This window comes from Cydia amplana, chromosome 18, assembly GCF_948474715.1.
Source record: "Cydia amplana chromosome 18, ilCydAmpl1.1, whole genome shotgun sequence".
NCBI lineage: Eukaryota > Metazoa > Arthropoda > Insecta > Lepidoptera > Tortricidae > Cydia > Cydia amplana.
Genome location: NC_086086.1, coordinates 271,842 through 284,178, shown reverse-complemented (window position 1 = coordinate 284,178; position 12,337 = coordinate 271,842). Strand labels below are relative to the sequence as shown.

The following is a 12,337-nucleotide window of genomic DNA, read 5'->3' as shown; positions in this document are numbered from 1 at the left end:
GCGCGCCACCAGCACCCGGCACATGTGGCACACGTACCCTGAGGCTGTACTTCCAACTCTCGCCGGCCTCGTCGGTGGCGAAGCTCTCGGGCTCGGCGTCCCACAGCGCGAGGTCGTCGGCCGCCAGCAGGAAGTAGCGCGCCACCAGCACCCGGCACATGTGGCACACGTACCCTGAGGCTGTACTTCCAACTCTCGCCGGCCTCGTCGGTGGCGAAGCTCTCGGGCTCGGCGTCCCACAGCGCGAGGTCGTCGGCCGCCAGCAGGAAGTAGCGCGCCACCAGCACCCGGCACATGTGGCACACGGCGCCCGTGTCCAGGACCTCCATCTTGATCTGGTGGGCTTGCAGGGTCACTGGAACAATAGGGATGTTGGCACATGTTGAATTTTATAACAAAATCTAGTAAAATAGATAGCAAACGAGCAATTTATCACAATAATCTGGATATTAAAATAAAATATTGAAAAATTACAAAAATACAGGACCTGAAAGTTTCAAAATTTAAGTTTTTTTTAACTTCCAAAAACGATAAAAGTAAGGGTACCATTCGATTCCTTACATTTCACCAAAAAAATATTGCATAGCAACTATATACATAAACACAATATTTCACCGACAAAAACTAGTGTCCGACCGAAGGTTCGGTTTCGGTTTCGGTTTCGGCCAGTTTCGGCCAAAAAATCATGTTTCGGCCGTAGTTTCGGTTTCGGCCAAAAAACGGCCGAACCTTTCGGCCGGGCCGAAACATACGCAATGGTATTTCGTTCTATGAAACTAAACTATGTGACAAAGACCAAAAGTTGTGGAACAAGTAGGACAACAATATTAATTTAATACATATACTGATTTATGTATACAGAAATTAATAGGTTTATTATATTATTAAACACAATTCCACTAATGATGGGGCCACTGAACGGTCGACGCAGTCTTAAGAGGCTGTCAATACCTAAAACGCGCACACTGTCTAATTGTATCGTAGTAAATGAGATAGCACTGTCGCATGTTATTGGATGGGCCTGGGCAAGGGAATAAAAAGAAAACTCATCATCTTCCTCGCGTTATCCCAGCATTTTGGCCACGGCTCATGGGAGCATGGGGTCCACTTGATAACTAATCCCAAGAATTGGCGTTGGCACTAGTTTTTACGAAAGCGACTGCCATTAGACTGACCTTCCAATCCAGAGGGTAAACTAGGCTTTATCGGGCTAGTCCGGCTTCCTCAATGGTAAATATCAAATGATATTTCGTACATAAGTTCCGAAAAACTCATTGGTACGAGCCGGGGTTTGTAGTGTTTGTATGTACCTGCGACCTTTGGATTGAAAGTCGCACGCTCTTACTCACCGCTAGGCCACCAGCGCTCAAGGGATTAATAAGAAAAGTATTGAAATAAAAATAAATGTGGATTATTTTGTGTAATATTACTCGTTAGCGGTTTAGGTATAAGTAAATGTTTTGACAAATTGATTTTAATTTCAGACCCATAGGTCAAGAAATAAAGACATTAGAACCGTTTAATGGTGATTTTAAAACCAATCTTTGCAATTATTATCATCGAGCCGATGTCGTTCAATCATGTATCGAGTGCGGCCACGGTCTTAAAATATATTAAATATTAACATAGGTATAAATAATTTTTTTCTTTACTAAATCAAAAATTGTTTTTCTTAAAAGGTCCTGCGGTTTTCATCGATTTTTGACAAGTTTTGAATCGTATCTCCTACTTTTGCACTACAGATAGATTTTTATAAGACAAACGGCTATCGGTTCTTCGATCTTTATCTCCATTATTGTCAACCGGATTTTGAAAGAAATTGATACTATTTTATGATTTTTTTAAACATTGTCTAAAAGAACACTTTGTTCGTATCTCAGATTGCTGTGAAGGATATTACTTACTTATACGAAATCTACATATTTGGGTTCGTCTATGACGTGTCGTAAAACGTGTCTAGGTTTTAATTTTAAACGAATTAACACAAAAGTTATGGCCGGAATATCAGTTTCTTTGGCCTTAAATTGTTCAACTTTGATGCCAAATATCTCGAAGACAATGAACTTTGAAGTAAATATGGACTACTACATTGCTTAAAGCCGTTGCTGTTAATATGATAAGCTACAAAAAACATAAGAAAACTAAGGGATTCAGATCGAAGGTCATTGGCGTGGCGGAGCCCCTTAAGTAACATACATTTCAAGGACATTGGGTGTTGACAGCTCCTTAATATGAGTTTAAAAGCGGTTTTATGACATTTTTTCAACGATTTTTACAAGTCTTCAAAAGTTTCGGTTTCGGTTTCGGTTTCGGCCGAAACTAGAGCCAAAGCCGAACATTCGGTTTCGGTTTCGGTTTCGGCAAAAAAACATGTTTCGGTCGGACACTAACAAAAACGCAATTTTCTTGTTTTGTCCATACTACAAGATGGGCGATGACGTGACGGCCTCTGGCCGTTTTGTATAGGGCGTTTCGCGAGTGAAGTGCGACTGTCGGACTTTGACTACAATTTCTGACTTTTGTGTTACTTTAATGCAATGGGTCCCATATAGACATTTGATCCTAAAAACAAACCCGATCTATTGATACCATAAAAAAAATTAGTCATGTAGCCTATTATACATGTTAATTTCGTATTGAGTGTAAAGACGGGATCTATTTCCGATGGAGATAAGGATATGACGTAATCTGAAATAATTTACCTCACCTACTCCGGAAAATTTCCTGTTTAAATTTTACTCGCAACGTCGCCCGTCTATATCACTAGCTATTTTTAACAAATTTGTATTAGACCGTATTTAATATGAAAGAAACTAAGTGACGCAGGCGACCGTAAAACCATGATAACGAGTGATAAAAAAAGTTGATTCCCCCATACATTTTTCGCATACTTCTAGTGTCTATTTTAATCCATTTCTACCGGTTGGGCCTATATTTAAAACTAGCGACTCGCCCCGGCTTCGCACGGGTTAACCAATTATACATAAACCTTCCTCTTTAATAGCTCTATCTATTAAAAAAACCGCATCAAAATCCGTTGCGTACTTTTAAAGATCTAACATTCATAGGGACAGAGAGACAGCGGGAAGCGACTTTGTTTTATACTATGTAGTGAAGTGAAGTGATGAAAGAAACTAACATTTTTTTTTTTAATAAATAAATATTATAGGACATTATTACACAAATTGACTAAGCCCCACGGTAAGCTCAAGAAAGCTTGTGTTGTGGGTACTCAGACAACGATATATATAATATACAAATACTTAAATACATAGAAAACAAATATCTGTGCTCATCGCACAAATAAATGCCCTTACTGGGATTCGAACCCAGACCCGCGGCTTCACAGGCAGGGTCACTACCCACTAGGCCAGACCGGTCGTCATAATTTAAAATGATTAAATAACTTACATGGTTCCTTGACTTGATCCCCCTTCGGCGGCTTAAATTCCACGCATTGCAGAATTCCCTTCACAATGTTCAGGCACTGTATGTTGAACCGCTCGTACACGAAGCTCATGCCCTGTTCCGTGAAGCAGTAGTACATGGCGAACTCCAGGGAGGGTCTGATTAGGGGCACGTAGGACAAGGGGTGGACCCCTAGGACCCCTAACGCAACTTTGGTTAGGTGGATGATGAATTTCTCGCAGAGTTCCAGGGGGTATATGCCGCGGCCTTTGAGGAGTTTTCCTGGGAAAAAAGGGGTTTTGAGACAATTGGGATGATGACACATGTTGAATTTTATAACAAAATCTAGTAAAATAGATAGCAAACGAGCAATTTATCACAATAATGTGGATATTAAAATAAAATATTGAAAAATTACAAAAATACAGGACCCGAAAGTTTCAAAATTTAAGTTTTTTTTTAACTTCCAAAAACGATAAAAGTAAGGGTACCATTCGATTCCTTACATTTCATCCAAAAAAATATTGTATAGCAACTATATACATAAACGCAATATTTCACCGACAAAAACGCAATTTTCTTGTTTGGTCCATACTACAAGATGGGCTCCCAAAGACCTTGACGTCACGGCCTCTGGCCGTTTTGTATAGGGCGTTTCGCGAGTGAAGTGCGACTGTCGGCCTTTGACTACAATATCTGACTTTTGTGTTACTTTAATGCAATGGGTCCCATATAGACATTTGATCCTAAAAACAAACTCGATCGATTGATACCATAAAAAAAAATTACTTAGTCATGTAGTCTATTGAAATGTGAACATTTCGTTGTTTAGAGTTTGGTGTGAGGTTTTGAATGACGCTTGTAATCATTACTGAAAGACGCGTCGACGCTTCTTTAAGACGCTAAATTCAGCAAGATTTCAGTGACTAGTGCCCTGTTTATCAAAAGCTTGTAACTTATATAAGAAAATAAATGAATGGTTACTGCATAGATTATTTTACACAGTTACTGACTTTTTAAATAATAAAGGCTGTATATAATTAATATAATTATTATTATACAAAACAAATTTGTTTACTTTATTGATTGTCAATTAAGTAGTCTTAGTTATAAATTATAATTTATTATGCTTAGCCAAATGCAATTATGCTATAAGAATGACATTAAATATTATTTTTTAGCTTTAAGTAACAAATATTGTACACCATTAAGATGGTAGGCTATGGTTTTAGTACTTATAAAATGTAACACCTTTTTTGTATACCTATAGTCACAATAAATATATTATGATTATGATTATAAATTATAATACAAGTGGAAGTCCCTTTTTCACAGCTTTTATTAGAAAGGGACTTCCACTTGTATTACAAGTTACAAGCCTTTGATAAACAGGGCATAGGTCTTAGGCATCTCTTGGAAGTTGTGCTAAGGTTGTTTATCTGCTTTTTATTGTACAGTCGGCAGCAATATTTGCTAAGCGGGCGAGGTGTTCAAAATTACCTTGACGCGCTGTTTTTATCTTAACAATAAAGTCGCGTCAAGATCATTTTGAACACCTCGCCCGCTTAGCAAATATTGCTGCTGACTGTACAAACAGCAACACTCCTAACTGCACATGGGTGGACCTTATTACAAAAGGCATAAGATACACCGATGTACAGTTAACAGTGTGGGCGATGGTACTTACTAGAGATGCAACGGATAGTTGTTTGGCCGGATACCGGATATCCGTCCTGGACACTGGCCGAATATCCGGTATCCGGCCGCCGGATATTCGGCCGGCGGAACTATACCTATATTTTGAGTTTTGCAGGTGCGCGTCGTGCAGGTTTCGACCTGTTTCGTAGTGAACGTTCGCGCGGACACATTTCTAGGATCGTAACGAGTTTTATCATGTCATTACGTAGTAAGTTCGTTTATAGTTACAAGTGCGCGCGCGTATTTTTGTGTAAACAAATAAGTGTATTGTCAAGTATTGTGTGACATTGGTTACGTATTCATTTCTATCTACTGTGTCGTTACATTATGACCGTGACTGTTTTTTAGATTCCATTTTTTACCCCAAAATGTGTTAATTTTACTATCCGGTATCCGGCCGGATACTAAAATAACGGCCGGATACCGGATAGTAACCGGATATCCGGTGCATCTCTAGTACTTACTACATTCTAGACTGGTCTTAGCCCGGTCGAACACCACGTTGAGGAAAGCCACGGCATCCTGGCTCTCGTGGGCCCTCCTGAAGCCGAAGACCGTCAGCTTCCTCAGGACGCGGAGGCAGAGGAGGGCCTTCTCCAGGTGTTCGGTGATCAGCTCGGTGGTGGCGCCCTCTCGGATGTGGCGGAGGAACAGCTCCGTGTTCTCGTGCCAGAGGCTCAGGATGAAGGAGTATACGGTGTTTGTGAGCTCCTGCGGGAATATTATAGATAAAAAGATAAAAGATAAAAAGATAAAAGATAAAAGATAAAAGATAAAAGATAAAAAGATAAAAGATAAAAGATAAAAGATAAAAGATAAAAGATAAAAGATAAAAGATAAAATCTAAAAGATAAAAAGATAAAAATATAAAAGATAAAAGATAAAAGATAACAGATAAAAGATAACAGATAAAGATAAAAGATAAAAGATAAAAGATAAAAGATAAAAAATATAAAAGATAAAAGATAAAAAGATAAAAGATAAAAAGATAAAAGATAGTTTATTCAAGTAGGCATATTTACAATGCGCTTATGAACGTCAAATAAAGCTAGGTAGACCGGCTCCAACCCTACACCTCTGCCCCGAGAAGATTTAAATCCCCCCTCAATTGGAGGAGGGTATCCCATTATGGGACCGGCAACAAACTCGGCGGGACACATCTTTTCAAAAATAATTACATCACAGATTACCTATAGATAAAGATTTAAAGTTAAATTTCATAAGAATAAGATTTGAATAAGGGATATCTTTTCCAGTAGATCCATGCAGCTATCTTCTTTAAGTAATTGAGGAACGTACATAATAGTATATCTGACAAAGTAATCCTTTAACGAAGTGTAGTCCTCAAAAATCCTAACTCGCAGGTACGTCGTCCTGTCACAACCCCCGAAAAGGATTATATGTCCAGCAATTTTTTAGGGTACCCAAAGGGTAAAAAACGGGACCCTATTACTAAGACTTCGCTGTCCGTCCGTCTGTCACCAGGCTGTATCTCATGAACCGCGATAGCTAGACAGTTGAAATTTTCACAAATGATGTATCTCTGTTGCCGCTATAACAACAAATACTAAAAATAAAATAAAATAAATATTTAAGGGGGGCTCCCAAGCTCCCATACAACAAACACGATTTTTTTGCTCTATTTTTTGTTGATGGTGCGGAACCCTCCGTGGGCGAGTCCGACTCGCACTTGGCCGGTTTTAATATTTTTTAACAGTACTTTTTAATCTACAAAGATACATTCAAATCAATGAAAATCAGCGCTTATAAAGATTTTTAACTGTAATAGCACATACCTATAATTATAATTGTTAACTTTCAAGTTTTCTGGCACTGTTCATTAATACACCGTTTAAGTATGTTTGATTTATATAGATAATTCATAATTCTTATGTATTTTCATATTTTAATGTTCAGGTTTATATAATCCAATTAAGGAAACTGTAAGTCTACAAAATTACTAAATGCTATTGTATCCAATGTAGCAATACGAGACTGTTTGTTTCTAAATAAATAAAAAAAAAAAAAAACCTGGAATGTCCTGCGATCCCCAGCTAGCCTCTTGGAAGCCAGTGCCTTGACGATGTGGTGGAAGATGAGCAGGGAGCGGTGCTGGACCAGCGGCTGAGGAGCTTTCAGCGCTCCGAGCAGGTCAGGAACTAGGTTTGGCCAGTGCATCGGGCAGTCCAATCTGATGAAGATATATGAACTTTAGATAAGTTTCCCGATGTCAACAATTAATTATAAAAGGATATTAAGTTTTCTTCTGGACTCTTTCTCCAGTACCCTATATCTCAGGGCGCCAATTATTATACTACGCTAGAAATCAACCCTCTTTCTATTGCTGGACAAACAATAAGGTCCACTTGCACCATTCTACTACCCTGGGGTTAACCGGTTAAAACCTGGAGTTACCAAGGTTGCCAGTACAATTTGATACTGCGTTAACAGTTTAACCGCTTAACCCCGGGTTAGTGGGATGGTGCGAGTGGGCATAAGTTACAAAGATGAGCACGGCCTGCTGCGTCACGTGAACACGTTGAGCGTAAACAGCCCGAGCCGTAGTTTCTCCTTCTCTTCGGTTCGGAGATGGCAAGTGGCGCTAGTAGCGCTCCATGCCATTCTTGTAAATAATCATCGATCTGTTATAGTTAGTTACCTGGCGATCTTGGCGATGAGAACTGCCTGCTGGGTCGCTATCTGCGCCACGGGTTCACTAAGAACGTTAGGAGTGAGCAGCCCGAGCCGCAGTTTCTCTTTCTCCTGGTCGGAGACGGCGTGCGGCGCGTTGCGGCGCCAGTAGCGGTCCACGCCGTTCTTGAAGCACATGACGGCGAGCCAGCGGACGTTCACGTTTATGGTGTGGTTGGATAGGACATCCTGTCAGAAATATATAATAAGTAAGAGTTGGCCCACACTAAAATTTCCTGCCTGTGCCAATGCCAACTGCTACGTCAAGTACCGATGGCACGTCTATGCTATTGTTATGCATTATGTTATGGACGATGCACTGTTACTGCCAAATCAGTGCAAAGGTATTGTGTAAAATTAAAATTATTTTGGGGGCATCCCCATTACATTAAAGGTATATTTCATATTATTGTTGAGTAAACTTATTTCTACTGACTGTTAATTCACTAGTGATGTAATAAAAAAACTGCATAAGACATGCGGCTAGCACATTGAGCTAGAGCTAGGCTCAAGGAAAAAAACTTGAGTGCTGGCAAAGACCACTATCAAAAATTGTCGTTAATAATAGGAGACAGAAAAGTGCTGCACATTAATCATTAAACAATATAATATATAGTTTGTCAAAGGACTGTCTTATTTCAAACATAGATAGAGAGAATCATACTATCTTTGTCTTACACTAGTACTAGCACCCAAAAAAGGATGAGTAGAGTTTTTTTTGTTCTTATTTACTGACAATTTGGTTTGACCAACTATAATAATATTTACCAGAAGGACAGAGTAGAAGCCGGGTTCTATCTCCCATTCTTGCAGCTTCTTTTCGGCTGGCTTCAGCACCTCTGCGTCCTGACTAGTCGCCCGGTTCAGGGTGTCTAGCACCAGCGCATAGATGTTTGGATCCATGGTGAGCTACGGAGAACATTCAGTTAAGAAATGTTAAACATAAATGTTGTTCTTTTTTCCCTACTGCATTAACGTGCTAAAAGTTTGAAATTTCTTTTTCTGCCCTCTGCCCGGCAAGTGCAAACTTTTGGCCCGCTGCACAAAATGAAGTTGCAGCTTTCTGGCTCTGGCCTCGGCCAATAATTACATGTAATCTGAGACTTTGCTGCCCTAGGTATGTGATATACTAATAACACAGATAAATTCAAATATCTGAAACTTATTTTTATATTTCAGGTACAAAAATTACCAGCATCCAACAGCCAACATCCAAAATGTCCAACCAATCTATATTTTAGGACAATACTGGTACAAAAGAAGGATGATTGCTAGAAAATTGGCCAATAACTAAGCTTTGTCATCCTTTTGATTGTATAATCCTTGTATGACAAATGGTGTAGGCTTGCCATAAGTCAGGATTTGCCCTGACATATCAGATATCGGCCTGTCAACTGTTGAGTTTAACTGACAGGCCTATATCATCTGGTGGACTGATCATCAGTGGGCCCCTTTAGGGTTTTTTTTTGAAACCGTAGCTAACAACTAAAAACTAGCTAAAAGTGTGGACTGGTTGGACAGAGGAAAGGGAATGTTATGTTACTAGTGTATATTTGTAAACATTGCAATAACAAGTTGTTTCACTATTACAATTCAGTTTCATGTGGTAGAACATTGAAAATATGTTTTAAATTTATTGCTATGTAGAAATAATTACACTTTAATAGGTAACAACTATCCTTCCTGTGGAATGTATTATATTTTATAAGCTATTTGTAATGAATCTTTGAGCTTGAGTGGTTTTAAATCCATATTGAAACAGTAAAACTGTGTCATAACAACTTATTGATTACTTGCTCTTAAGGGTCATCTAAGGTTAAATGTACGACGCAAAGCAAGGTAATTAATACTACAATACCATCATTACCGCTGTAACGTCATACGAATGCCGAACATCACATATCTATTACTTATGCAGACTTAACACTATGTAAATCAATGTTTATACTAAGCATAAGACGAAACTGCTGTGCAAATAATAATCTTTCGATAGTAAATAAGGTACGATAGAAAGGAAAACTAGGAGATTTATGTAAAGAAACATATTATGCGCATAAACAAACTTGCTTTTCACCGCAAAAAGGTAAAGGACAACATAACCTAGCTCGGCCTACGTATCTTACACATCACACCTGCAACCCCCAGACTAATTTAAACGCAAAAATGCCACAGTCAGATTACCTAGAAAGTTACTGAAGTAATTTCAAGATGTAACTCATCGTAAAAACCACACAAGCTTCCGAAATTCTTTGTAATGATAATGGACCTAGGTATGCGAAATAACCAGCCGCGAGTTGTCAATGTCAAGTTTTTTTTTTCACCGCTAGTGTTGCAAGCTCTATACTAGTTTTATTCAACCTCTAGAACTTTTAGATTTACTTTTCTAGCGTTCAAAAAGTACGAGCAAAAAAATGGAATCGTTTTTTCATCAATTTCATCAACAAAATATTGAATTATATATTGTAGTAATTAATACATGATGAACATTTTAAGATTTGCAGTTTCTATCAAACAATTCTTGTGACTGGAGCAGTTTATCTAAATAAAATAGCTGGTATAATCAGCGAAAATATTATTAAGTACAAAAATGTATTTTGAGTACGTTACCCATCTTTGCATTTTTTATCCAACACTTTTCGACGATCATCAATAGGTATCATTATCAAAACAACCAAGGTCTGAGTAATAATTTAATGATATCGAATCTCCCTCAATGCCTTTACGTAAGTATCGGTTATCTTGATAAATTTAATCGTAAGATAAAATAAAGAATCTATAATTTATTCGTGTCGTTGGATGTGTTGAATATTTACCAACGTAGCTTACGAGTAGTTTAGGATAACAAATAATACAATGCCTTGGCAGTCTTGTGATATTATTTTGAACAGTGGTTCAAAGGGTTGTTTTTATGCTGGTGATATTATAACGGGGACTGTTGTAGTGAAATTTAAGCAGAAACAGAAAATAGAACGTAAACACTTTACTCTTGGTCATGAACATTACATGGTTAGTAAGAGTAGTAAATGTAGGTATTCAAGTAATTATCACTTTGATTTCAGATTTTGATCTTGATGTTACTGGAATTAGTAAGGCATCGTGGACAAGACCAATGCCAACAATCCCGTATATAAAAATATATTCAGAAACAAGAGTCGTCCTTAATATTCAAACTGATATATTTCCTGAATTGCAAGGTAAGCATACTTACTTACGGATTTTCTCCATAGTTTATAAGATGTTATTTATAAAGCTGATGAAATAATTAAGCATTGAAATTTCAGGAAAAACTGTTGCTCCTGGGACATATACACACCCATTTTATTTTTCATTGCCACCAGACCTACCAGCATCATTCAAAAGTTCCATAGCGAAAGTATTTTATTTCATCAAAGTGCAATGCAAAGCGGCTTACAAATTCAAAAAGAAAACTTTTGTAACATTTAATGTTTCGAGAAATGTAGATCTCAACCACTTAGAAGAATTTTTGGTTCGTGTTAACCTCGTTTCCTTTCCTCTGTTTTGTATAATATTTTAATACTTTTTGTATTAGCCACCTAATAACTAACAGTACCTAGGTACTAAGTAAATTTATTTATAGGTGCCCACATTTACGGAAATGCACAAAATATTTTGGGACTCGAGTAAACTGTCAATGCAGTTGCAGACTCATACTGGATTTGCACCAAATCAAATAATATCATTTGAAGTAATGATATGTAATGAGAGCAGAGTAAAATTGTCGAAGCTGAATATCACATTAGTGCGAGTAAGTACTTAGATACCTAGATTGTGATTATTTGTAATTAAGCTTAATACAAGTACCTAAAGCAAGCAATTAAAATCACTATTTTTGTAACGTTACAGGAAATAGAGTATAATGTATCTTCGGGTTATGTAAAGGAAGAACAAAAGGTAGAGAACGTTACATACAACCAATTTAAAAATGAAGAAAAAGAAGTTTGCAACTTGAGCATGAAGATACCGCCGACAAATCCATCAAGCGATTATTCTATGATTAAAATAGAATATAAATTCTCGGTAAATTTGTAAAGTATATATGTACTTAACTTGGACGTTATTATAATTAACATCATGTTAAAATATAAATTGTTTGTTTTAGGTATCACTGGATTTTCCATATCATTTTTCAGTACATAAGGATATACCTGTGACAATTTCTACTATACCAGTTATGCATGTAGAACTATTTAAGTAGTTGAAAGTCATTAAATCTATTTGATTATGCAACAATCACTTTAATTATTTCTGTTATCTTATACCTACGATCCAATTATTATTTATTATTCCAATCCAAATCGATGAATTAAGTTTTTATCCTATAAAACAGAGTTTGTGTCACTGAAAATCCTATAAAAATAATATTTATTACTCTAAAGGCATGTATCTTTATTACCATAAAGAAACTCACTAGGATTTTCTCGGTTTTCTGTAACGATTGTCAGGGTTTACCACTGGCTACACTACTAAATTATTAATATGGTAACCCTAAAGTGCCTTCATACTGCCACCTATTGCCGGA

At 37.4% G+C, this 12,337-nt stretch overlaps 2 protein-coding genes across 2 annotated transcripts in view; one reads left to right on the top strand and one right to left on the bottom strand.

The window, feature by feature from the left end:
• Positions 1-10,111, bottom strand: part of LOC134656283 (importin-11) — a 50,439-nt gene extending 40,328 nt beyond the window's left edge. The window contains exons 1-7 of the mRNA XM_063511802.1: positions 9,979-10,111; positions 8,566-8,706; positions 7,766-7,986; positions 7,138-7,297; positions 5,571-5,817; positions 3,412-3,690; positions 174-355 (exon numbers count right to left, since the gene is read on the bottom strand). Of these exons, the coding sequence (XP_063367872.1) occupies positions 174-355; positions 3,412-3,690; positions 5,571-5,817; positions 7,138-7,297; positions 7,766-7,986; positions 8,566-8,700 (1,224 nt within the window). The 5' untranslated portion in view covers positions 8,701-8,706; positions 9,979-10,111. The remainder of the gene's footprint in view (positions 1-173; positions 356-3,411; positions 3,691-5,570; positions 5,818-7,137; positions 7,298-7,765; positions 7,987-8,565; positions 8,707-9,978) is intronic.
• A 468-nt stretch (positions 10,112-10,579) lies between these two features.
• LOC134656390 (arrestin domain-containing protein 5-like) lies at positions 10,580-12,042 on the top strand. Its single transcript, XM_063511911.1, has 6 exons — positions 10,580-10,768; positions 10,857-10,991; positions 11,079-11,284; positions 11,396-11,563; positions 11,662-11,835; positions 11,918-12,042. Exons 1-6 carry the CDS (start codon positions 10,651-10,653, stop codon positions 12,011-12,013), a joined length of 897 nt encoding a protein of 298 aa, XP_063367981.1. The 5' UTR covers positions 10,580-10,650; the 3' UTR covers positions 12,014-12,042.
• The last annotated feature ends 295 nt before the right edge of the window (positions 12,043-12,337 follow it).

Coding starts and splice junctions, on each gene's coding strand:
- LOC134656390 (XM_063511911.1), top strand. CDS start 10,651: ATGCCTTGGCAGTCTTGTGATATTATTTTGAACAGTGGTTCAAAGGGT. Junction 10,992..11,078: donor TATATTTCCTGAATTGCAAG/GTAAGCATACTT, acceptor TTGAAATTTCAG/GAAAAACTGTTGCTCCTGGG. Junction 11,285..11,395: donor ACCACTTAGAAGAATTTTTG/GTTCGTGTTAAC, acceptor ATTTATTTATAG/GTGCCCACATTTACGGAAAT.